Source organism: Macadamia integrifolia, chromosome 12 (genome assembly GCF_013358625.1).
Source record: "Macadamia integrifolia cultivar HAES 741 chromosome 12, SCU_Mint_v3, whole genome shotgun sequence".
Classification (NCBI taxonomy): Eukaryota; Viridiplantae; Streptophyta; class Magnoliopsida; order Proteales; family Proteaceae; genus Macadamia; species Macadamia integrifolia.
This window is the reverse complement of record NC_056568.1, coordinates 13,652,311-13,679,505: the sequence shown is the minus strand read 5'-3', so window position 1 is coordinate 13,679,505 and position 27,195 is coordinate 13,652,311. Positions and strand designations below refer to the sequence as shown.

At 38.3% G+C, this 27,195-nt stretch overlaps 3 protein-coding genes and 1 pseudogene across 3 annotated transcripts in view; 3 read left to right on the top strand and 1 right to left on the bottom strand.

Moving 5' to 3' along the window:
- The first annotated feature begins 5,513 nt into the window (after positions 1-5,513).
- LOC122058213 (thylakoidal processing peptidase 1, chloroplastic-like) lies at positions 5,514-9,333 on the top strand. Its single transcript, XM_042620779.1, has 7 exons — positions 5,514-6,884; positions 7,354-7,817; positions 7,952-8,020; positions 8,136-8,204; positions 8,318-8,404; positions 8,554-8,621; positions 8,932-9,333. Exons 1-7 carry the CDS (start codon positions 6,638-6,640, stop codon positions 9,029-9,031), a joined length of 1,104 nt encoding a protein of 367 aa, XP_042476713.1. The 5' UTR covers positions 5,514-6,637; the 3' UTR covers positions 9,032-9,333.
- Positions 9,334-10,864: 1,531 nt separating this feature from the next.
- Positions 10,865-12,544, bottom strand: LOC122057249 (protein DMR6-LIKE OXYGENASE 2-like). The gene is made up of 3 exons (XM_042619292.1): positions 11,979-12,544; positions 11,558-11,885; positions 10,865-11,482 (listed from the first exon to the last, which is right to left on the bottom strand). The coding sequence occupies exons 1-3, from the start codon at positions 12,467-12,469 to the stop codon at positions 11,219-11,221; spliced, it is 1,083 nt and encodes a 360-aa protein (XP_042475226.1). The 5' UTR covers positions 12,470-12,544; the 3' UTR covers positions 10,865-11,218.
- Positions 12,545-17,094: 4,550 nt separating this feature from the next.
- On the top strand, positions 17,095-19,913 carry LOC122057051 (annotated as a pseudogene).
- A 3,957-nt stretch (positions 19,914-23,870) lies between these two features.
- Positions 23,871-27,195, top strand: part of LOC122094742 (protein DMR6-LIKE OXYGENASE 1-like) — an 11,292-nt gene continuing 7,967 nt past the window's right edge. The window contains exon 1 of the mRNA XM_042665345.1: positions 23,871-24,048. Within this exon, the coding sequence (XP_042521279.1) occupies positions 23,871-24,048 (178 nt within the window). The remainder of the gene's footprint in view (positions 24,049-27,195) is intronic.

Below are 27,195 nucleotides of genomic sequence, written 5' to 3'. Positions count from 1 at the left end.
AGGAAGGATGAAGCATTGGAGCTGATTCATACTGATATTTGTGGTCCATTCACTCCTACTACCATGGGTGGATACAGATATTTTATTACTTTCATAGATGATTTTTCCCGTTTTGGTTTTATTTACCTTATTCAAGAAAAATCTGAATCCTTAGATGCTTTCAAAGTTTTTAAAGCAGAGGTAGAACTTAAAAGGGAAAAGAAGATAAAAAGTGTGAGATCTGATCGAGGTGGAGAGTTTTATGGTAGATATGATGAAACTGGACGTAACCCTGGACCATTTGCCAGATTCTTACAAGAATGTGGTATTGACGCTCAGTACACTATGCCTGGTTCACCTGAGCAGAATGGGGTGGCTGAAAGGAGAAACCGTACCCTTATGGATATGGTGAGAAGCATGATAAGTAATTCAACTTTACCTGATTTCTTATGGGGTGATGCTTTGAAAACAACAGTATATATTTTGAATAAAGTGCCTAGCAAGTCTGTTCCCAGAACTCCCTATGAATTGTGGACTGGTAAGAAGTCAAATTTATCTCATTTTCATATATGGGGATGTGCTGCAGAGGTGAGACCTTACAATCCTCATATGAGGAAGCTTGATCCAAGGACCATTAGTGGTCATTTTATCGGTTATTCTGAAAGATCAAGAGGATATAGATTCTATTGTCCTACACATTCTACTAGAGTAGTGGAATCAAATCGGGCAGTTTTCTTTGAGGATGATTTAGATTTTCAGTCTGCTCAACCACGTAACTTTGTTTTTGAGGAGGAACGTGTTCTTGTACCTATGCCTGTGACACTGCCGTCTACTGTATTACAGCCTCACATTGAACAAGAGAATGTCCCCACTCACGAACCTGTGCAACCTATAGTGGTTGAGCCTGCACCCCCTGTTGTTGATGAGATTCAGGACCATATTGTTGCTGATGTTCCCTTGAGGAAATCAGAGAGAACTCGCAGGCCTGCCATATCTGATGACTATGTTGTTTATTTACAAGAACATGAGTTTGATATTACTTTGGATTCAGATCCAATCAGTTTTGACCAGGCTGCCAATGATCCCAATTCATCAATGTGGATGTTTGCCATGCAAGATGAATTGAATTCTATGTCTGTTAATGATGTTTGGAATTTGGTTGAATTACCAAAAGGATGCAGACCGATTGGTTGTAAATGGATTTTCAAGACCAAACGGAACTCTAAAGGTGAAATTGAGCGTTACAAGGCCAGACTTGTAGCAAAAGGATTCAGCCAGAGAGAGGGCATAGATTACAAGGAAACATTCTCACCAGTCTCGACAAAAGATTCTTTCAGAATCATCATGGCTTTAGTTGCACATTTTGATTTGGAACTTCATCAGATGGATGTCAAAACAACTTTCCTAAATGGAGATCTTGAAGAGGATGTTTACATGCAACAACCCCTTGGCTTCAGGCAAGCTGATACAGAGCATCTTGTGTGCAAACTTAAGAAATCTATTTATGGTTTGAAACAGGCATCTAGACAGTGGTATCTTAAGTTCGATGAAGTTATCACTTCTTGTGGTTTCAAAGAAAATCTTGTGGACCAGTGTATTTATCTGAAGATCAGTGGGAGTAAGTTCATTTTCCTTGTGCTTTATGTTGATGATATTCTTCTTGCCAGCAATAATGTTGATCTTTTGCATGAGACAAAACGATTATTATCAAATCACTTTGATATGAAGGATCTTGGTGAGGCCTCTTATGTTTTGGGCATTGAGATTCATCGTGATAGGTCTTGTGGCGTTCTTGGTTTGTCTCAGAAAGGTTACATTGAGAGGATATTAAAAAGGTTTAATATGTTAGCATGTTCCCCTAGTAAGGCTCCAGTTGTAAAAGGGGACAAATTTGGCAAGTCTCAATGTCCACAGACAGAATTGGAGTGCAATCAGATGAAGAACATACCTTATGCATCTGCTGTTGGTAGTTTGATGTATGCTCAAGTTTGTACACGGCCTGACATTGCCTATGTTGTTAGTGTACTTGGGAGATATTTGAGCAACCCTGGTGAAGCGCATTGGGTAGCTGCTAAGAAAGTCATGAGATATTTGCAGGGCACTAAGGATTTTATGCTTACTTATAGAAGAACCGATTCACTTGATGTAGTCGGTTACACTGACGCAGATTTTGCTGGATGCCTAGATGACCTCAAGTCTACTTCTGGATATGTTTTTGTGATGGCAGGTGGGGCTATATCTTGGAAGAGTGTCAAGCAGACACTCACTGCATCTTCTACTATGCAAGCTGAGTATGTGGCGTGTTATGAAGCCACTATTCAAGCTTTATGGTTAAGGAATTTTATCTCAGGGCTACAGATTGTTGACTCTATATCTAAACCATTGAGGATGTTCTGTGACAACTCCGCTGCGGTACGTTTCTCTCATAACAGTAAAAGTACTTCAGGCTCTAAACACATTGACATTAAGTATTTTTTGGTCAGAGAGAAAGTTCAAGAGTCACAGATTACAATGGAGCAGATTGCTACAGAAAACATGATTGCAGATCCTCTTACTAAGGGCTTGACTCCAAAAGTCTTTCAAGAGCATGTCACTAATATGGGACTTGTTAGTTCTTTTGATGCATTTTATTAGTGGGAGTTTTGCTCAATATGTTTGCATTTGACTTTCAGTTTTATTGCATTATTATTGTTCTCAAGAATATATATATATATATGCATTTTTTATGGCCATTTGTTTATGTGTACACACTTATCTATTTGCCTCCTACAGAAAATTGAGGTTATATGTGGTGTATTTACCTCATTCGGTATCTGAGGTTCCAGTCAATACACATACATCCAGTCACTAGTAAAGCCTCGTTTGATTGAGGTCTAGTGCTAGTGTTGTGGGACATCCGGACCCAGTCCCAATGAGCTTCTTTGATTGAAGCTTAAGCGTTTGGGAGACGCTTGTAGTTAATGAGACCTTCGGTATCTGTCTCATAGGGCTCATTTGGTTTTCGAGCCAGGACCAATTTGGAAATAGACATGATGATCACTATTGCATGTTATTTCCATACCACACTTTCATACTGTTCAGCCCAAGTCGGTGATGTTATGAGCACTTTGACGTGTGTGGTCTCATATCGCTTTAGATGTGATGATCAATACGGTTGGGTGTTTGTAATTCTCATTCGGACCAAGGCATTTGGTTTAAGGTGCACTCCATTCGACACTGTTTTGTTTGTGGCCACATTCAGTTTATCTAAATCGGAGAGTCGTTTTAAATAAATTTTAAAATCTAAAACTTGTGACATATGCTGCCCAAGTGGGAGATTGTAAGATTTCCTATTAGGTGGGCTAGCATAGTCAAAGATTTGTTTCCAAAACCGGTTTAGTGGTGTTGACTAAAGATGGAGTAAGCAGAAAGAATCCAATATTATTGGTAAGTGATCTCTATGGAGATATTGGATTCTATTAGCACACCTTAATGGTATGAAATATTTATTACTATGTGTGGACCTAAGGTATTGTTTCCTTAATGGGGAGGAAACCCTAATTTTATTGCAGGGTTGGTCCCTACCCTCACCCCTATATATAGTTATCACTGACCCATTAAGTGGAGCTAACAATCAAAAAGCATAAGGGAAAGAGGGTAGACCAGACCAACATTGATCGTGTTGTACAAGGAGCATACAAGAAGACATTGAGGAGTTCTTATTCTTCAACCATGGATTCAGGTATGTCTAAAACATGTATTTTATAGTGTTTGTCGTGCATGCTTATCGATCTTCATGAATCGTTCTGTATCTGTTTTCTTTCAGAGTATTGATAAAAAAAGGTGGTTTGTTTTTTAATTTTCGGATATTGATCGATATCGTATGTTATTGATATTGCCAATGATCGATACTTACAACATTGTGTTTTTTTTCTTTTATTTATTGATAAAAATAATATTGGTCTCACTATCTCCCATTTTAAAATGACTTTTGGTCATTTATTTTCGAATGATCTTGGAACATCCTCTTCTGTGAAGCAATGGGATAAGGATGTGTACATTTACCCCTCCCCCCTAGACCTTGTAATAGTGGGAACCACATGATGCTTCAATTCTAGATGATACTTGCGTGCGTTTGGGGTGATAAAATAACATTGGTCACACTATCTCCCATTTTAAAATGACTTTGGTCATTTAAGTCCAGATGATCTTGGAACATCCTCTCCTGCGAAACAAGGGGTAATACTACGTATATTTGCCTCTCCTAGACCCTGCGCAGTAGTGGGAACCATAGGATGCTTCAAGTTCGGATGATACCTGCATGCTTTTGGGGTGGTTAAAAATAACATTGGTCACACTATCTCTCATTTTAAAATGACTTTTGATCATTTAAGTCCATAAAATCTTGAAAGAGCTTCTCTTGCAAATAATGGGTAAGACTAGGGGTGAAACAGGGCCGGGTTGGTTCGGGTTTCTTGAAATCCTAACCCAACCCTAGGTCCCCAAAACTCAACCCAACCCTAACCCAACCCTGATGGGTTCATGCTCAAGCCCAACCCTATAGGGCTCAGGGTTGGGTCGGGTCGGGTTGGGTTGACCCTAGGTGGTCTTTTTAGTGGAATCACATTTCAATACAACAGGATGTAATGACATTATTGGCTGAGTTAAATATTAGCCAAAATGGAAGTCCAGGTTGAGAATTGTTGGCAAATCCCCAAATGGGTCAAGCACAACCCAATATATTAGGGAGGTGGAGTTGTTTTCTGTCAATATGTACAATGTCCTAATAAAAAAAAAAAAATCAATATTTTCAATTCTAAATTTCAATAATTCCATTTACTACAATGGAGAACTCAAAAGTGAATGCAAATTCCAATATAAGAGAGAAACAAGACTTGTTTTTCAGTTGAAAGTTTAAGTAATTAAAGTCCAATGTTCCATGCCATCAAGAAGACACCATAGCCAACCATGAAACCATATGGTCCAAATCTGTATCCATATAATGACCTATCAAAAGAAAAAAGAAGAAGAAGAAATAAGATAGCAAAATAATAAATAACCCAAACAAATGGAGAATTAAAAATTCTCATATAAATTAACAATAACAACACAAAAACAATAAATGTCTCTTTCTCTTGATACTTGATAAATAGGGAGCAAAGGTTTAAAAATACATTATATAATGTATACTACGGTGAGAAAACATTATTAGTTAAATATAATAATAATCAGGGCTAGATTTTGGACGGGTTAAAGTCGAGTTGGATTTTCTATGCCGCAGTATAGACTTGGCCCTACCCCACATAGGGTTGGGTCGGGTTGGGTTGGATTGGCTTTCATAATCGAGTTAGACAGGATTCGAGCTCAGGGTAAGTTCAGATTTTTAGAGCTGAACTTACACCCCCAGTAAAGACTCTGTACATTTGCCTTTCTTAAATTCCGCAGTAATGGGGGAACACAGGAGTACAGGACACTTCAAACATGCTTTTTCGAGTGGTAAAAATAATATTGGTCTCGCTATCTGCCATTTTAAAATGTAGGAACAATCTCTTTTACTTAGAAATGAGTATGGCTACGTGCATTTGTCCCCCCAAAACCCTGTTGACGCGTTTTTCATCCGGATGATACCCGCGTGCTGAGCCACAAAGCTAACACCTTCCCTGGCTTCGTATCTCTTTCTGTTTCCCTTCCTTCGTTTCCCTTGAGCGTCTCTCCAGGCTGAAAGCATGGTTTCAAATCGGGAATCGACACTGATTTGATTACCGATCACGAATTTTGAAACCCTGCTCCAGAGAGAAGCTCAGGAACACTACCCTCAGGTTCTGTTCTCATTTCTTGATTTTGAAAACCCTTAAAATGTTATATTCACAGCTCAATTCAACCCTTCCCTCACCGATTCACTGATTTTTTCCCCCTTCGTAATGGCATCTCTTCAATTCCTTGCGTCCGTCCGTTTAGATCTACGATCGCCAAAACCCCTCTGTACCTGATCTTTCTTAGGTTACTGAAACCCTAATTAGTTCTCCAATTCAATGATTTCCCCCCGTCGTAATGGGGTTTCTTCAATTCCGTGCCTTCGTTCGTTTAGATCTTCGATCGCCAAAACCATTCTGTACCTAATCTTTCTTAGGTTACTCCAGGTTTCATCAAATCGGGAATCAACAATGATCGATTATGAATTTTGAAACTCGGGAACCCTAGCTTTAGGTTTCGTTCTCAATTCTTGATTTTGAAAACCCTAATTTGTTAGCATTTCACAGTTCAATTCAATCTTTCCTTCTCCGATTCTGTGTTTTTTTTTTTTTTTTACCGTCGTGATGGCTTCTCTTCACTTCCGTGCGTCCGTTCGTTTCGATATCCGATCACCGAAACCACCTAATCTTGCTTAGGTTACTCAAGGTTGAATCAAAATCGGGAATCGGTCAGTGATCGTCATTCTTCACTGACCGATTCGATCACAGGTCGGGAACCCTAGCCTTACGTTCCGTTCTCAGTTCTCGATTTTGAAAAAAACCCTAATTGGTTGGATTTTCAAAGCTCAATTCAACCTTTTCGTCTCCGATTCACTCATTTTTTTTTCCCGTCGTAATGGTTTCTCTTCAATTCCGTGAGTGCGTTTGTTCAGAGTTTCGATCGCAAAAACCACCTGATCTTTCTTAGGTTTCTTAAAGTTGCAGATATGGTGATCAGAATGACTGTCACCCACTCCGGCTACCTGGCTCGGAGTATGGCTTCATCCGGTGGAGTTAGGGTAGAAAATCGTTGGCTATTCCATGCGTGTTGTAGAAGATCACTGTTCTTATTCCCCAATCAGAAGTCTGAAGTAAATCCTACCTCTGCTGCGAGGTCTTACCAGTCCGATTTCATTAGATCTGAGGCGAGATGCTGGCCTAAGCCGTTGGTGTCGATGCATAATGCGCTTGCCGGTGAAATGCTGAACGATAATTACAATTCTCTTGTTGTGGAAGATCACGGTTCTTATTCCCCTATCAATCTGAAGTCTGAAGGTAGATCCTGCGACGAACTACCAGTCCGATCTCATTCTTTCTAAGGTTAGATGCTGAGCTACGCCGTGCCGATGTATAATGCGCTTTCCTGTGAAATACTGAACGATAATGTCAATTCTCCTCAAGTTTTGGAAGATCACTGTTCTCATTCCCCAATCAGAAGTCTGAATGCCTCTGCTGCGACCAGAGGAATTGCCTGGCCAATTTCATTTGACCTACGGCAAGATGCTTACCTGTGCCTTCAATGTGTGCTTGCTGGTGAAATACTGAACGATAAGTGCAATTCTTCTCTAGTTGTGAAAGATCATAGTTCTTATTCCTCAATCAGAAGACTGAATGCCTCTGCTGCGTCCAGAGGAAATTGCCGGGCCATTTCATTAGACCTAAGGCGAGATTGTACGTGAAGTACTGAACGATAATTGGAGTACTCCTCTAGTTGTGTGCTTGATTTTGATGATGAAGTCATCGTCCTCGACAATGCTTGGATTTAAACCTTCCTCGTTCTTTTCCTTTTTACAGGGGAGCCATTGGACCAAATGGCTCCCCTGTAATGAATTCTTCCAGGGTCCTTCAAGCAATAGTGTGAATAAAAATGGTTCACATAGTTGTGAATCTTGTGGTGGCGTAGATAATGTAGACTGTAGAAAATTAAATAAAGGTGCTAGAAAGTCTGGTGAATGCAGTTTTTGGCTTTCTTGGTTGGTGAATTTTTGTTCTGTTGATGCCAAAGCTGTGTTTACAGCGTTAACTGTTAAATTTCTGTCCCGGGCTTCTATGGCTGAACCAAGATCGATTCCATCACGTTCCATGTATCCAACTCTTGATGTTGGAGACCGAATTTTAGCTGTGAAGGTAATAGAACTTTTCTCAGCAATTTTCACAATAACAATAGTTTAAACATTTCTGATATTTACTCCCTTTCTAAAATCTGATGAATATGTAAATTGTTGTAGCTAATCAGTTCTCTTTCTGTTATCAATTTACAGGTTTCATATTTGTTCAGAAAGCTAGATGTTGCAGACATAGTGACATTTAAAGTTCCTCCTATCCTTGAGGTAATAATAATTTGAACTTCATTATGCTATACCGTAGGAACTGGGAACCATACTTGATAATTGATATGTCTGATTTAACCACTCTAAATTAAATATTATTTATTGCTTTCTCCAGAAAATTGGTTACAGTTCAGGAGATGTGTTTATCAAAAGAATTGTAGCCAAGGCTGGAGACTTTGTTGAGGTGAGCTATCTCCTCCCATTAGTGATTTGATACATTAATGACTTAATTGTTTCTTTACAACTCCACAGCACTAATCGATAATCGTATAACATGAATGTTGTCCTCTATGGCAGGTACATGATGGAAAATTGGTTGTCAATGATGTCGTCCGAGAGGAAGATTTCATATTAGAACCAATTGCTTATGACATGGACCCAGTGGTACTATTTCTTTCTAATTCTGATTGAAGTTCCTTCTTCTTGACCCTTGGCTTCATTGGAATGTAAATGGATGAAGAAGCTACCAATAATTTGGTTGGTAAATATTCAACCTCCCTCCCTTAACTGCTGCCTGTCTTTTGTTCATGCAGCTCGTTCCTGAAGGTTCTGTGTTTGTGATGGGTGACAATCGGAACAACAGCTTTGATTCCCATAATTGGTTAGTTTTCGAATGTGAAAATTATTTATAAAAATGAGCTGTTTGAATAGTAGATTTATTAGAACAGAATGCAACCCATCCGTGCTTTACAATCATACAGTGTTAGTGTGGAATTTGCCATTTGATGGATCCCTTCTTGGGTATTTTTGAATTACCGTAGTTTTCTGTTTGAATAACCTGTGTAAGACATCCAAATAGCTTTATCGATAAGATGATGTCTTGGTGGTGAATTTTGATCCGAGTCTCGCACTGTATCTGCAGTTCCATTATAGGTACATCCTGACTTATGTATGTTTCTATTTACTTTCAGGGGTCCTCTTCCTATAAAAAACATTGTGGGCAGATCAGTGCTTCGCTACTGGCCGCCTCCAAAAATATCCAACACTAATTATGAACTGCTTGGAGAGTAAAGTGTTGTGGCAGTTTCTTGAGTCATCCACCTCTTCAGTTTTGGTTGAAGGATTTTGCTGCCTCACAATTGCTTAGAGGGTCTCTTTGATCAATTCGACCGAAAAATGATTCAGCCAATTTTTTTTTTCGGACATCTGTACATATGTGTGTAGACACCTACAATGTGATGTTTATTATTTTGTGCCTGATGGTTTTGAGTTGCGCTTTAATGTGATGCATGTTATCTCCATTTGTACTTTACATCCATGTATTTTGAGACAGAAACATGTTTTCAAATTGCCCAAGGGAGGCCCATTATGAATTCTTTTTGTCATGGCAATTTTTTTTTTTTTTTTTTTTTTTTTTTTTTTTTTTAAACCAAAATATGATGTGAAATCATATGCTAATTCTACAGAATTTATGAGTTTGATTGATATGATAGATCTGACGCTCTTGGATCAGTATTTTTGGAGCTTGATGCTTTTTTTTTTTTTGGGGGGGTGGGGGGGGTGGGGTGGTGTACCATTTAGAAGTTTATTTACTAATAGACAGTAACCAGACAGTTTATTAACCGATGAATATACATTATATATTGGTTGATCTTTTGATCCTACCATGCCTTGAGGCCCTGAGACTTTGTGGCAACCTCTTCTGCAGTTCTCCTTTGCCATTAAAAAAAGGGTTATATTCAGCAAGTCTTTTCTTTCACCTCTTTTCATGGAATGCATTGTGGTTCGGGTGTAGTTTGGATGAGATGTGCTTCAGTCGCTTTTGTGGCCAGAAGCTAAAATATTACAGCTTCGCCCGAACCATCAGTCTTGTAGGGTGTGGCCAACTTTAAGTAGTATATAGCTTCACTCGAAACATCATTCCCAACTTTGTTGGAGGCACCAAGAATGAAATATTGTGTCCGAGAGTGGTCTTTTTTTTCTCTCTCTATGACTGGCTCGTTAGAGATAGATGATTATAACCAGAATCTTAAAGAGTTATTCGATGAAGTATGCATAACATCTTTCAAGAAGCTAACCATGCAAGGATAAAAATTTCAGTCTTTCCTTCTTTGTGAAATGAAGATTCACCGACTAAAAGCACAAGCTTCTTTTCTTGTAAAAGTGGTTTTGTTTTTTCCCGCCACGGGGGAGGGGGGAGGGGGGAGGGTCTTGAATTTGAATTGCCAGGAAAGACGGATCAATTTTGCTAGTTTTGACCCAGCAAAAATTATGACTCAAAGAGCAAACATAAGAGGAAGAAAGAGAGAAATTTGAAGGTCGAAGAGGGAGGGTCCTTGGAAGCCAACAGAATGGCAAGAAGGAACCAATGTCGAACTCTAGTGTCACTGGTTATATAAAACCTTAGACATATCTTCATACATCATTAGACCATCTCACCCCAATGCTTTAATGTTTTGAGTTGGTACCCTTGTGTGTATGAGAAGCCAAATTTAAATCCAATGTAAACCTCTCTAATACCATTCGTTGAGTGAGTGTCTCCATTTAAGTTGAGGTTTTTAGGTAATTGAGTAAGTTACCAAACAACCCAGAGTTGAATGGGCCCCTCTAGACTCTTGTTATTTTACACTTGGTTTCTCATTTTAACAATAAAACTCTTCTATATTTATGTTTCGTTGTTTACTTTGGAGCTATATCAATCTCAGGCTCTCAGCAAATATCCATACCAAAACTATATATATCAGTTGAATAAGTGAAATAGAAGTTAAAAAAAAAAAAAAAAATCCACTTTTCGGCCTTTTCAGCCAATCCATATTAGTGCCATGCATTTCTATCACGGGATCTAATCATATCAATAAGTATTTGTGGATATGACTGATATGGTACCAATACTTAGAACACCAATGAAGAGTAAACTAAGAATATAAATAATATTATAATGTGAAAAAGAAGACTGTTAGGTTGTTTCAAACCTCCCCCAAACACAGGAAGGACAAAATGACCACTAAGCCTCTGAAATGAAAAAAAATCCCACCCCTGTTGTATATTTCCGGACTCTCATTGGCTACTATTATAATTGTTATGGTAAGATCGATCCCCATTATAATATTACACACATAATATACTATATACTGTATAATACATTCACATTACACAATAATCTTTGGTCTTATTTAATAACATCAAATGGTTTGGTAGACCACGAACTCTTTTTTATTCGGGGTGGGTGGGTTGGTTGGGCGGTGTGGGACCACGAAGTCATTCAGATACCTTAAAGTGAGCAATCTGGACGTTTTCCACACCAAGCTTTTTGAAATTGCTAAGCTTCCTGGCACTGAAGAACTTTCCCCAGCTGTATTCCTTAAACTTGGGGGTTTCTTCTTCCTTATCGACAAGTTCCTCCAAAGGCTTCACCACCACATAATGTGAAGGGTTGAAGAAGAATGGGATAGAAAACCTCTCCCTCATCGAGTTCACCACTACCCTATGCTCCACGCTCTCATACCTGTCGTTGCTCCACACCTGTTGTCCCATTATTAGCTACTTTTCTTATCTTTACAGTCAAGAGAAAGGCTCAATTAAAAGAGGAATGATTACCTGAATAATATCGCCGACGTTGATGATATAAGAATCAGGGATGGGCTTCACCCTTATCCACTCACCATCGGTCTTCCGCTTCACTTCCAGACCACCTACATCGTCCTGTGAAAGGACGGTCAACGCACCGGCATCCTTGTGCCGGCCAACGCCGAGAGCCAGTTCAGGTGAAGGGCAAGGAGGGTAGTGATTGAGACGGACAAAGCTGGTTTGGTCTTTGAAGAACTCGTTAAATCGTTTTGCAGGCAAGCCTAAGCTCAGTGAGATGGCTTCCAGCAGTTTAAACGCTAGCCTCTCAACTGCTCGACAATATTCCTCACAGTTGTTCCTGCATTATACACCCATTTCAATTTTCAATTTTCAAATTTCTCAATTTCCCTTGCAAGAACAACTCTTGATGATCAATTAAAATTACAAATACCTCAAATCAGAAGGATAGTCAGGCCACTGATTGTTCATCTCCCGGATGGTCGGATCGTCGGGCTCATCGGTAAGTGGAATCACGGTAGGATCATCGACAGTGAAATCGAAGACCTCCTTCCAATCCCTCACATTCTTGGTGTGCTCTGTATCGTAATAACCCAATGGATTGATCTCATCTCTCCTCACCTTGCGCTTCTCTTCCAGAGGCAACTCATAAAACTCCTTCGCCGCGGTTTCAACCCTCCTACGAACATCGGAGGGCACACCATGGTTGATTACCTGGAAGAACCCCCAGTCCTTACATGCACTTCCTATCTCCTGAACTAGATCCGAGATGGCCTGTGGAAGGTCTTTGGAATATCCCTCTAAAGATTGATGAGAGGTTAAGAGGGAGAGATCAATGAGTGGGATCCCTCCGGCCTCCAATCCGGTGATGAACTTAGGCCGGTGCTCGATGTCTTGGATGAAAGCTGGATCAACTTCACCCATCTCTCTAATTACCCTGTTATCTTCTACACTGGAAGCTCAGAAACGCCTCTCTCTTTCCGGTATTCTAAGATTTAAGATTTATAGGTGAGTTCTATAAGGTCTCTCCATCTTTGAGAGATTGTAGTGGTTGGCTATTATACATCGAACCTGGACAGGTTTTGCTATATCACAAGGCCATCATAAGCTCTTGTTGTCGTTTTCGTTACACGTAGCAATAACACTATTACTCAACGCAGCCCCTCTCAACTCTGAAGTCACAATCATTATTAGGTAATTACAGACGCCACAATTTTTGTCGGGGACCGAGTTTTTGTCCGGAGCGTGCCCCTGCGCCCAGACACGGAGGAGTAGTGTAGAATAATTATCGTGCCCCTCATGATCCTCGAATGTAAACTCTTATTCGCTGGGGCATTGGCCCAGGAGCCATGCTATCTGACAGAAAACACCATTTGTGCAGTTTTGTTGGGATAGGGTACTTTTGACTGCAGTGTGGTCCTTGTGTCAGCATAACAGCATAAGTTTAATGGGAGTTCCTGAAAAGAGGTATCAATATAGGCATAATGTTTACCATCCATGAAGAATGGGATCGTTATTTTGCCTTTTATGTATCTTGGTGCAATAGTCGCGTCACATTTTAAAGGCCCGTTTGATAATGTTTTTTTTGTTTTTTTTTTCAAGAAACGATATAAACATAAATTTTCGTGTCTAAAAATAGAAATGAAATTGAAAGTGTTTGATAAATCGTGTTTTTAGAAGTCGATAGTAATCAGCGAAAGAATGGACATGAGTCGTTTTTAGAAACAGCGAAACAAGTAGAAATTTCTTGAACCATAAATAGGTAGAAATTTTAATTTCTATTTTTGAAAACAAGTGAAATAAAATAATTTTATCAAACGCTTTTTGTTCCGTTTCAACTGTAGAATCACGTTTCTTGAAACATTATCAAATGGGCCCTAAGTTTTTTTTTCAGTTTGGGATGAAGTTTTATGTCCTGGAATGTGGCCTAAGCCAGTGCTCCTTGGGCCTTTCTCTCTCTCTTTCTCCAATAAAGTGTGGAGATGTCATTTCATAGAAGGAGAAGAGAGAAGACACAATGGAGTGCTAATGTACACTCGCAGACAGAAAACATTTCCCTTTTTTATTTTAAGGAAATAAACCATCCCTATGTGCGTTCTCTACATTGAGACACAATCGAGCATGAAAAGACTGCCCTACCCCCTAAAGCTCCTCTTGATCGATGTTTTCTCCTACCCGCCCATTAACCCCTGTGCTGGTGCAGTAGTCATGTGACTAAGACTATGATTATTTTTTGTCTAGGAGTGTAAGGGTTGCGCCCCTACATAGAGGCGGGTGAAATGATCACTCCAACCCCGGAAAAGGTGGAAATGCTCACCCTGTTGATGGTTTTAGGTATACTTTCATTGACCACCGGTGCAACTCCTACAATCCTGAAAAAAAAAAAAAAAAAAAAAAAACCTCTTGTAAACTAATAAAAAATACGGATTCTCTTATACTCCTGTCAGGCGGCCTTTGCTGAACAAACAGCCAAAACGAAGACGAAAACGAAAACGTTCTCTCCCTCCCTCCAATTAAGAAATTAAAGCTAGAACATTCTTCAAAATCGATCTCATGGCTGACGAATTTGCGTTGGATGGATACAGTCAGACTGGTTCAGCTGTGATGATCACCTTGAAGAATATGAATCGAAGTCATTTTCACATCTATATGTTTCATTATCATCCGAGGCTAACAATTTACAATTTCCCAAGTTTAAAAAGAAAAAAAATTTTTTGCCATATATTTGTTAAGTTTGTCAATTAGTTCAATAGGGAATTGGATCGGAACCATGGATTTAGGGGATGGTATCGGTATCAATATCAGACCCTATATCAATTCGGATTGAATTGGATTTGCACGTCAGTTTTGCCCTTGATTTATTCTTAAAGACTATGATTTTTTTTTACTATTTTACCCTTGAAACGATACAGAAAACTGATTCGAATCCGTCAGAGATTCAGGATTGGTCTCAGTCGATACAACCAATACTATACCAATACTTGAAACCATGATCGCAACTGACCCGTTAAGAACCAATACCGATTAAGATTTTAGTTTGGTTATGAATATGAATTTTGGAATAGATCATTGATAAATGGGACGGGATGATTCTAAGATCGGTCTCCCAAAGGTTACATAATTGAAAGGCTAGTTTGAAACCGGTTAGAATCAGAATCTTGCACATAAGTATATACCTATTTTTTGGGTGATTTGGATGTTGTGATTTTGGACACTGTTATAGTGCTTGGAACTAGAGATGTAAATGGATAGTCAAAAATCGTATTTAATTGTATTCATATCTATTAAGGGGAGAATACATAGTCAAAAAATTGATATCCAAAAATTGTCCGCATTTGTTGAAAAGCTAACTCGGATGTGAATACGGATATTTCATTTTTAGACAGGATATAATCGGATCCATTTAGGTTTGATTATAAAAATATGCTTAAATAAAAGTATATAAATAATATTTTATTATATTAAAATACCTCATGAATTAAGAGATTAGAGGAGTTTGGTAAGCATAAAGGTCTCAAAATCTTTTTGCTATTGCAAGGTGGAAGATCATTTAAAGAATAATTGTCCAAAGCATATGGAAGATAAAAGAGAAAAAGGGCAAGGAAGAAAATAGAGATAAATAATCCAATCTACTGCCGTTGAATGGTCCTAGAATGATGAAGGTTTCTTTTTCGCTACTTCATCAGGAGACATAAACTTCAGATTGGATTTTAACACTTGAATGCTTATTTCATATGTGTTCATTCAAGGACCATGTTACTACATATCATACATGTGAGTGTTACAATCAAAATGGCAACTAAAGCTAAAAGCAAGATTATCGAAATTGGGACGATACAGATTCACATTTTTAATGGAATTGTAGTGGAATATGATTAATGTTAGAAATGTATCAAATCCAAGGAAAAATCTGATTTCACCAGGAACATTGATTCAAGAAGTTTCAGATGTTTATGTGAAGGTGGAGTTTTCAATGTCTCTAGAGGGCCATGGTTGTGATGTAGAGACGGATGATTTATAATTTATATAGACCTGCAGGTTGTAATGAAATAGGTGGAGATATTGTTTGAACTCAAGCATAAGGTACAGATAGACACCGAAAGCTGTAGAAAGCTCAGGTTGTGAACACATGTAATTCTGGAAAGAAATGAGCCTCTTTCGCTTCGGATTTTGTGAGTGGCAGTGATCTTTCCAATAGGGTTGTATACATATGAGAGATGGATCACATTACATAGTGCATCAATGAATTGTATGAGGCACCCCATGCAATGGTGTGGACAATATTGGTTGGGTATGGCCGGTAGGCAAAGATAGTGGTGGAGTTTGCAAGAATAGACATCAACATCAGTCTTTTTCAGGATAAGTAGTGGAGTTTGTAGGATGGACATCAACATCGGTCTTCTTCAAGATGCCAATGCAGAGATTGTTAGTCTTTATTTTTTGGTAATGTGATTGCTATATTTTATGTCTTGTATTCTATAGTGGTCGACATAATTATTATTAGAATTTATATGTTTGAGTCAGGTTATGGATCCATTATATGTATAGGATTAAAATTAAAATTATATGGGATTAAGACTTCTAAAATATCTATTCTCTCTATAAGAAAACCCTAAATACAAGTATGAGAAATCACATCGTGAGGTGAAAAACAATAGAGAGTTTTTTGACTCAGTGAAAAATATTTGGTTCTCTCAGGTGAATATAGATTTCGTATAGAATAAAGTTATATCCTTTTATTGTGTATAATTTTTTGTTTATTTCTTCTTGTGGATGCGTATTTGTTGCAATAGATGACTGATCATGCACATTGATCAATATAGTTCTAGATCGTTGTGATTATAAATTGTTAAAAAACCATTGGATGGGATACATTATTATTTGCCAGGGGAACCTGTATTTCCATATGTATCTTTGTAGGTACTCTAGACCATTAGGAAGGTTGAATCATGAGATGGAGAATGATCTAAGGCCCTGAGCTAGGATATTTATCCCTGTTTGTTTGACAAATAAAAACGAACGAAAAGAAATAATGAAATATGTAATTTTTAGTAAGGTGCAATTTGATTGAAAATAGTGGAAAGGAATGTGGAGTGGGATTCTATACAAAAAAATAGAGGAAATGGCCGCGGAAGGGATAAACACAAAATCAATTTTCCCAGTCTTGTCCGACCGAATACATCAAATGTGATGGTGACTTGAATTCATATTCTTCAAGGTGATATCATAGCTGAACCACGGTCCGACTGAATACATCAAATCCAAATTCGTCAGCTCGTGAGTTCGATTTATTTTTTCTCTCTATATCATCCTAACAATGAAGAAAGAATGAATTCATGCTAACCTTACGAAATAGCAAAACCCGTCCAGGTTCAGTGTATAACATCTAGCCACTTCAATCTCTCGGAGGCAGAGACTTCATAACTCTGTGGCTGCCTAGAATGCAGGAAAGAGAGAGAGAGAGAGAGAGAGAGAGAGAGAGAGAGAGAGAGAGAGAGAGAGAGAGAGAGAGAGAGAGAGAGAGATTAGAAGATAATCAAGTAAGAGAGATGGGTGAAGTTGATCCAGCTTTCATTCAAGCCATGGAGCACCGGCCTAAGTTCATCACCGGGTTGGAAGCCGGAGGGATCCCACCCATAGATCTCTCCCTCTTAAACTCTTATTCTTTGGAGGGATATTGGGAAGACCATCCACAGGCCATATCTGATCTGGTGGAGGAGATAGAAAGTGCATGCAAGGACTGGGGGTTCTTCCAGGTGATCAACCATGGCGTGCTGTCTGATGTGCGTAAGAGGATTGAGACGGCGGGAAAGGAGCTCTTCTATTTGCCTATAGAAGAGAAACGCAAGGTGAGGAGAGACGAGTTGAATCCATTGGGTTACTACGACGGTGAACACACCAAGAATGTGAGAGACTGGATGGAGGTCTTCGACTTCACTGTGGTTGATCCTACCGAGATCCCGCTTACCCATGAACTTGACGGTCAGCGCCTGCGGCAGATCACCAACCAGTGACCTGATTATCCTCCTCATTTAAGTTACTTGTAATTCTTACTCGTGATAGTGTGGGATTGAATTCTTTTATGGCGCAGCAAGGCGTCTAACACTCATCCGACGATCAGAAACACTAGAGCACAAAGCTTAAGGTGGTTGCACGTAACCCAAGGCATTTCTGAATGTTGAATGTGCGACAAACGCCCTGTTGCCCCACAGTGGATCCAAGTTTGATAGTGAGACGGTACCAAATTGTAAATTGAACCCCAAGGGATTGCGGAGGAGTTGACAAGGGACCTTTGCCTCAAGAAGCATGTGATTTTGCGTTCGACTGCTCTTACCTTTTCAAGACCATCCACTCATCAGAATGTGAAATTGAAGTTAAAATCAGTTCTGAACCAAATAACTGGAACCAAGTCAAACTAAATAGAATATGGGCGAGTGGTAGCAGGACATACGTATTGCAATTTTATTTTCACTTTCTTTTAATATTAACCATCCATTTAATATTAGATTAATCTAAACCATCTATTAGTTTTTTATATTGTAACTAATTCCTAGTTTTTAGGGTGGAGAGATGACGGAGTGGTTACTTAACTTGTCTAATATTTTTTTTATATAAATAAATAAATAAAAAATAAAAATCCAATATAAACGGACTCCTCCTTCGATTCTGCTGGGAAATCTCAATTCTCTCTCTGTCTCTCTCTCCTTGCTTCTTCTTCAACGCCGTTCCTTCTTTCTACAACCGCCATCATCATCATCATCATCATCTCTCTCTCTCTCTCTCTCTCTCTCTCTCTCAAAATAGGATGAGGTAAGAAAAAAATCAACATAACTATTTTCAAGCACTGAGCATATGAGAGACTTGGCCACACATATCCAAATACCATGTTTACATATTAATCATCAGGGAAAGGATTTGGACAACAAAGCTTGCATGTATGGTAGATGACATATTTGAATTTATAAAGTAAACAAAGCTGTTGAATATCTAGGATTTTATTATTACTTCTTGGGTAGATATTATTAACCTATGAGAATTTACCATGGATGCAAATCTTCAGTGAGATTGGTAAACAAAACTTCAACTAGACTGAAGAGCGCTGAAAAAGGAAGAACAAAAAAGGAACAACCTTGAAGAAGAAGCAAGGAGAGAGAGAGAAGATCTAGATTTCTAAGCGGAATCAAAGGAGAAGTCCGCTTATATTAGGATTTTATTTATTTATTTATTTATTTAAATATTAATAATATTAAACAGAGTTGTAGCTGTTTACAACTCTGTTAGCAGGATTAACATATTTAACATGTGTCAATTCACCAGGCTCTAGACGTTCAACATTCATATTTTTCTGCACGTACCGTGACCATTTTGCCATAGAATATAGTTACAATTTGGATCTAGGGAATAGAATCGAGGCAAATACTTCTTGGAATCAAACCAAAATCAAATTGAATACCTTGTTCCAGACCGATTTACACCCTTACTTTGAGGGGGTGTTTAATGTTCTTTATTGTTTTGCATGAAAATTCGAGTTCAACCTCAATATGACCCTATCCTAATTGTAGTTATAATTGAAATGGAAAAGGATTTCTTATTGAAAAGAATTGATAAATCAATTGTGGGGTGGTTAGTATGGGCCAATTGACTAGTACTGTTGTTAGTAGAAGGAAAAATTTTGAAAATTGAAATGGGTGTATAATGCAGGGATGCCTGTGAGGAATATTGTCGAGCAGTAGAAAGCCTTGGGTTTAAACTGCTGGAAGCCATTGCATTGAGCTTAGGCTTGCCTGCAAAACGGTTTAATGAGTTCTTCAAAGACCAAACCAGCTTCGTCCGTCTCAATCACTACCCGCCTTGCCCTTCACCTGAAGTTGCTCTCGGCGTTGGCCGGCACAAGGATGCTGGTGCTCTAACCGTCCTTACACAGGACGATGTAAGTGGTCTGGAAGTGAAGCGGAAGACGGATGGTAAGTGGATAAGGGTGAAGCCCATCCCTGATTCTTATATCATCAACGTTGGCGACATTATTCAGGTAATCATCCCTCTTTTAATTTGGCCTTTTCTCTTGACCGAGTATAGATAAGAGTAGCTAATAATTGGAAAACAGGTGTGGAGCAACGACAGGTATGAGAGTGTGGAGCATCGGGTAGTGGTAAATTCGGAGAGGGAGAGGTTCTCCATCCCATTCGTCCTTAACCCTTCACATTATGTGATGATTAAGCCATTGGAGGAACTAGTGGATAAGGAGAAAGAAGTCCCCAAGTATAAGGAATACAACTTGGGAAAGTTCTTCAGTGCGAGGAGGCTTAGGAATTTCAAAAAGCTTGGTGTGGATAACATCCAGACTGCTCACTTCAAGGTATCTGAATGAGTACGAGGTCTATCAAAGTCAAACAATGTAACCAAATAGGATAAGGATAATTATGTAATGTGACTCTATCATGGTTTCAAGTATCGGTCTGGTATCGGTTGTATTGGATTGGCATCGGCTGAGATCGATCCTCGATCTCTGACCAATCTGGATCAGTTCAGGGGTAAAATAATAAAATATTAGTACTTTTTATAAAAAGCAGGGATAAAATCATCCTATACCCACCGATCAGATCTGATCCGAATCGGTATCGACAGAGACAGATACTGATACCGTCCCTTAAATCCTTGGACTGTATTATATACTATATTATGTGTGTGATAAAAGGAATGGTTTTATTAAAAGTAAAATAAAAGGAGTGGGATTTTTCATTTCACGGGGTTTGGCGATCATTTTGCCCTTCATGTGTTTGATTGCAGGTTTCATGTAGCGAGACAATCTTTTTTATTTTAATTTTAATTTTAATTTTTTTTTATAATATTATTTACGTTCCCTAGTGTACCCTCTTCGTTGGTATTAGTATAGGTATCAACCATATATTCTTTATCAGTCATAAGGCCAGAAACCAAAATTGATATGCATGATACTAATATGGATTGGTCAATAAGGCCAAAATGTGGATTTTTTTTTTTTATTTGAATGAAATAGACACATACTTATTCAACCATTGTGTACAATTTCAGTGTCGATATTGATTGAGATTGATGCAGCTTAAAGTAGACGTGAAAATATAGAAGAGTTTTACTGTTAAAATAAGAAATCAGGTACAAAATAACAAGAGTTAGAGAGGTCCAATCAACTTCGAGGTCTTTTAGGATTCACTCAACCCAAGTGTGCATAGGATTATGGATGTACATAGATAGTCAGAATCTGAATTTCGAATCCACATTCGTATCTATTTAGGGGTATCTGCATCCGGTCAAAGGTTACTTGGATCCAAATCTGAATTATTTGGAAAATAATTATATGATCCAATGATTTTGAGAGTTCTTGAAGTTTAAACAAGTTCAAGAGGATGAGGAAAAGAGCTAAAACAACTTAGCAAGATGGACTAAGAGCAAATTATATTCAATAAGAGGGAGGAAGACCCGAAATACATAGTTAGAGAGAAAATGGATAGTCGAAAATTCAAATTTAATTTACATCCGTATCCATTTAGAGGCATCCAAATCCAGACAAGGAATATCAAAATATGATCACATCCAATTCGAATGCAACCCAAACTCTATATCTATCCAATCCATCTACATTCTTATGTAGGACTCACTCAACCATGAGAATGCTCAAATGGGGACATTCAACCCAAGAGTGAACTCATTCATTTAAATGTGGCTTCGGTGGTGGAATCCAAAATTTTTTGAATTTGTGTTCCTGAGATCCCTTTTTTTTTTTTTTTTTTTATAATCATATTATATTACGACCCCATAATAAAGGGAAAAGAGGTAATACAATAGTCCGAAAATAATGAATTAGCTACGAAAGATGGACGGTTATTCTTTGAAGAAGATATACATTGCTGATGAGAAGCAAAGGAGGCTAAAGCGTACGCAATAGAATTGCCCTGACGATAAACATGGACAACCTTAACTAAAACAAGAAGGAGCAAAGTCTTTTGCAATCTTCACTAATAGAAGCAATTCTCAAAGGAATAGAAGATAAACAACTAGCAATAAGATCAACCACAAGTTGAGAATCTCCTTCAAGAATGACATGAGTGAAGTTATGATCTTTGGCCATCTTTAATGCCAAACGAGCTGCAAGCGCTTCAGCCACATAAGCAAATGTAGCACCAACATAACATGCAAAGCCAAAAATAAATCTGCTAGAATTGTTACGACAAACACTACCAATATCCACTGGACCTGGATTTCCCAAAGAAGAGCCATCAAAGTTGATTTTAAAGAAGGGATTCACTGGAGGAGACCAAGAAATATGAATGGTGCAACACTGTCGAGAGATATAATTTGAAGATTTGAAATATTCAGTAGCCATTCTCTTACTTTTGAATATTATAGAAGGAGACGATGAAAGATCATTATTGTACAATCCAACATTGAAAGATGTCCATTGAAGCTAGATGAGAGTACCAGAGTAAGAGCAAATCCATGCTTTAATATTAACCTGAATATTCAAAGTAAATAAGCTGGAAAACCATTGTTGAATTGGCCTATTGGAATAGAAGCAAGTCTTGACAATCACCATACTTCAGAAGCACGAGAACAAGTGATAAATATATGTTGAGTATCCACAGGGGCCATGGTTGTGATGTAGAGATGGATGATTAATAATCTATATAGACTTGCAAGTAGTAATGAAATAGGTGGAGGTACTATTTGAACTCAAGCAAAAGGTACGGATAGACACCGAAAGCTGTAGAGAGTTCAGATTGTGAATACATGTAATTCTAGAAAGAAATGGGCCTCTTTCGCATTGGATTTTGTGAGTGGCAGTGATCTCTCCAATAGGGTTGCATGGATATGGGAGATGAATCACATTACAAAGTGCGGCAATGAATTGTACGAGGCACCACAGACACCGGTGTGGACAATATTGGTTGGGTATGGCTGGTAAGAAAAGATAGTGGTGGAGTTTGCAGAATAGACATCAACATCATTTTTTTTAGGATAAGTAGTAGAGTTTGTAAAATAGACATCAACATCGGTCCTCTTCAAGATGCCAATGTAGAGATTGTTAGTTTTTATTTTTTGGTAATGTGATTGTTATATTCTATGTCTTGTATTCTATAGTGGTTTATCCACATAATTATTATTAGAATTTAAATTTTTGAGTCAGGTTTTGGATCCATTATATGTATAGTATTAAAATTAAAATTATATGGGATTCATACTTCTAAAATATCTTATATATTCTCTCTATGAGAAAACCCTAAATACAAGTATGAGAAATCACGTTGTGAGGTGAAGAGCGATAGAGCATTTTCTGATCTAGTGAAGAATATTTGGTTCTCTCAAGTGAATATGGATTTCTTATAGAATAAAGTTAAATCCTCGTATTGTGTGTAATTTTTTGTTTATTTCTTCCTGTGGATGCGTATTTGTTGCAATAGATGACTGATCATGCACTTTGATCAGTATGATTCTAGATCGTTATCAATTATAAATTGCTAAAAATCCATTGGATACGATATATTATTATTTGCCAAGGGAAGCTATATTTCCATATATATCTTTGTAGATACTTTAGTCCAATGGACCAATAGGAAGGTTGGATCATGAGATGGGGAATGATCTAAGGGTGAGCTAGGAATCTTTAATACCGTTTATTTGAAGAGTAAGAAATAAGAGGAGGGTGACTTGTGAAGAAGGGTCCCATTAGTTGTGGATTGGGTTGGGAAGAAAAGGAAAGGGCAACGAAGGGAAAAGAAAAAAATAATAAAATATGATACTTTTAATAAAGTGGAATTTGATTTAAAAAAATGGAAACAGAAGGGAAGTCGAATTCTATAAGAAATAGTGCGAGAAGGGATAAACATAAAATCAACTTTTCCATAAATATAGTGTCAAAGTCCGAATGAATACACCCATATTCACCGCATCGGTGCAGTGACTGCAGAGGATGTATAAGCATATACATCATGTGAAGATGATTTGAATTCATATTTTTCAAGGTGGCATCATACCTGAGCCACAGTCCGACTGAATACATCAAATCCAAATTCGTCAGCCATGAGATCAATTTATTTTTTCCTCTCCATATCAGCCTAACAATGAAGAAATAATGAATTCATATACCTTACGAAATAGCAAAACCTATCCAGGTTCAATGTATAACATCTAGCCACTCCAATATCTCGGAGGCAGAGAGACTTCATACTTCATAGTACTCACCTATATATAACGCTGTTTGACTGCCTAAGAATAAAAGGGAGGGAGAGAGAGAGAGAGAGAGAGAGATTTCTTAGTTTCCAGAGTAGAAGATAACAAGGTAATTAGAGATATGGGTGAAGTTGATGCAACTTTCATCCAAGCCATTGAGCACCGGCCTAAGTTCATCACCGGGTTGGAGGCCGAAGGGATCCCACTGATAGATCTCTCCCTCTTAAACTCTTACTCTTTGGAGGGATATAGCAAAGACCATTCACAGGCCATATCTGATCTGGTGGAGGAGATAGGAAGTGTTAGTGATTCTAAATCCTAGAATCATTTGAATTACCTATAGTGTATAGAATACAAGAATGAATAATGGAAAGAAATCAATCACATACCCGTTGAGCGTGAATAAAGTCCCTAAATTAAGGTTGACGCTTGTACCACGAATTATGATGAAGAACCACGCAATATGGGTCCTTCTACTGAGATCTTCTGCAGCCTCTTACTATGGGATCTTCTCTCTGTCTCTACACTAGCTTTGTGAGAAAGCAGTGCTCCCAAAATATTATTATGAAAGTAATAGCTGCAGGGACCGTCAGTATTCTATATATAATAGAATTCCTAAACCCTAATCCATTCCCACAATAGAATAGGGCTAGAAGTTTCCTAATTAGAGTGGTCCTTATTCTCTTGGGCCCAATGGGTCAATCAATATCAGTTAAGCCCACATAAGAGTCCTAACAATCTCCCACTTGGGCTACACTGATACTGATGTCTTCCCATTGACATCTGGCCAAATAATCCCAAGATTGAATACCACTCAAAACAAACTTTGATCCAATCAATAATCTCCATTGTTGAACAATAGTAGAAAATACACCTCAATATACGGCATATAACTATCTAATGTTACAGACCACAGAAAATTATCAATTCAAATCGCCTGGAAACATAGATATAAGGAATTATATCATAACTGTGATCACATAAGATATATCCTTCCTTATAGGTCCGTTCCTGATCTAAAGACCAGCCTACCTTGAAAACCTCACAGGTAGAGAACTTTGATATTAATCAATACTTAGGCAAACCGCCATTTTCTTATATTAATATCTCACTTTGGCATACAGCCTATGGTTAACAACCATCTCCATGGATTTAGGCTAAATACCGCCATAAATCACGAAACTTGGCTAAATACCGCCATTAACTGTGACATGTCAAAGTAAACCACAATAATCATACAACAATACGATGAGAGAAAATATAAATGAACACTATACTGGAAAGTAAACATCCTCAATATAGATTGTGCTCATAATGTATGATCTAACAAAATAATGCTTATTACAATACCACTATGGATAAGTAAACTCCCACTAAACAAGCATATCAAAAGATTCCATCACACCCATGTTAGAAACATGAGTCTTAAAAATTCCCACTGGAAGAGCTTTGGTCAGAGGATCAGCAACCATCTCTTCAGTAATAATATGCTCAACAGCGATCTCCCCAGTGTTGATCTTCTCGCGAACCACAAGATATTTAATTTCAATGTGTTTGGAGCTGCTAGATCTCTTGTTATTCTTTGCAAAGAAAACAGCAGAAATATTGTCACACCACAAATGCAAAGGCTTAGAGATGGAATCTACAACTTTCAGTTCAGATATAAAATTCCTCAGCCACACTGCCTGCTTGGTAGCTTCATAAAGTGCCACAAACTCAGCTTGCATAGTGGATGAAGCTAAAATAGTTTGTTTGGCACTCTTCCAAGAAATAGCTCATCCTCCCAATATAAAAATGTATCCAGAGGTAGACTTTCTATCATCAGTACACCCACTGAAATCCGAGTCAGAATACCCCACAACTTCAAATTTTTCTGATTTACTGAACACTAGCTTGAAGTCCTTTGTCCGCTGTAAATAGCGCATAACCTTTTTTGCTGCAGTCCAATGAGCCAAACCAGCATCAGATTGAAACCTGCCAAGTACACTAATTGCAAAGGCAATGTCAGGGCGAGTACAAACTTGTGCATACATCAAACTTCCAACGGCAGAGGCATAAGGCTTGTCATTCATTGAGCTCCTCTCAATATCATTCTTTGGACATTGTTGTTTGTTCAACTTGTCTCCTTTACTGATGGGTGCTTCACCACCAGAACATTTAGACATGTTAAACCTCTTTAAAACTTTATCAAGATATGCCTGTTGTGATAGCCTAAGTAACCCCCGCGGCCTATCACGACTAATCTCGATTCCAAGCACATAACTTGCTTCACCCATGTCCTTCATTTCAAAATTTTCTGAAAGAAAACCCTTGGTCTCCATCAATAAGGTTTTGTTGCTGCTAGCCAACAGAATGTCATCCACATAGAGCACAAGAAAGATGAAACTACTCCCACTGAGTTTCAGATATATGCACTGATCGATTGGATTCTCTACAAAACCAAAAGAAGTCACAACTCGATCAAATTTTAAGTACCATTGTCGAGATGCTTGCTTTAACCCATAAAGAGACTTTTTCAGCATACAAACAAAGTCCTCTTTACCATTTTCCTCAAAACCTTCAGGTTGTCTCATGTACACCTTCTCTGACAGCTCTCCATTTAGAAATGTTGTTTTCACATCCATCTGATGTAACTCTAGGTCAAAATGGGCAACAATGGCCATGATAATTCTGAATGAGTCCTTTGATGAGACAGGTGAGAAGGTTTCCTTGTAATCTATCCCCTCTCGCTGAGTAAAACCCTTTGCCACGAGTCTAGCTTTGTAACGTTCTACTCTACCTTGAGAATCTGTCTTAGTTTTGAAAATCCACTTAGATGCAATAGCCTTACAATCCTTTGGAATTTGCACTAATTCCCATACTCCATTGTTGCTAATGGATAACAGCTCTTCCTTCATTGCTTCTACCCATTTGTCTGAATGCTTATGATTAACTGCTTGAAGAAAAGTAACAGGGTCTTCTTCTTGTCCTATGTCAAACTCACACTCATTCAAATAAGAAACATAATCAGAGTGCAGAGAAGGCTTGCGCACTCTAGTAGACCTCCTTATAGGTTCAGGTGGAAGCCTACCAATATTAGCGGTATCAGAAGGTGAAAGTGGGTCTGCAATAGCAATATCTGTCCCAACTTGCAAATCATATTCAATTGGAGTTTGAGTGACTGTATCATCAGACGTGATGGGATTGAGATCAATAAGTGAATTTCTCAACTCAACAGGTGCTATCTCAGGAGTGTCATACTCCCCTTCTTCAAAAGAGAAATTACGAGGAGTTCTAGACTCTTCATTGCATTCAACAAATCTAGTATGAGTGGTCTCTACAATTTTGTGTCATAGACCAGGACAATAGAATCTATACCCTTTAGACCTCTCTGGGTATCCCACAAAATAGCAACTTGTAGTCCTTGAGTCAAAACCGGAACTAATTTGACCGAACCGGTTGACCCG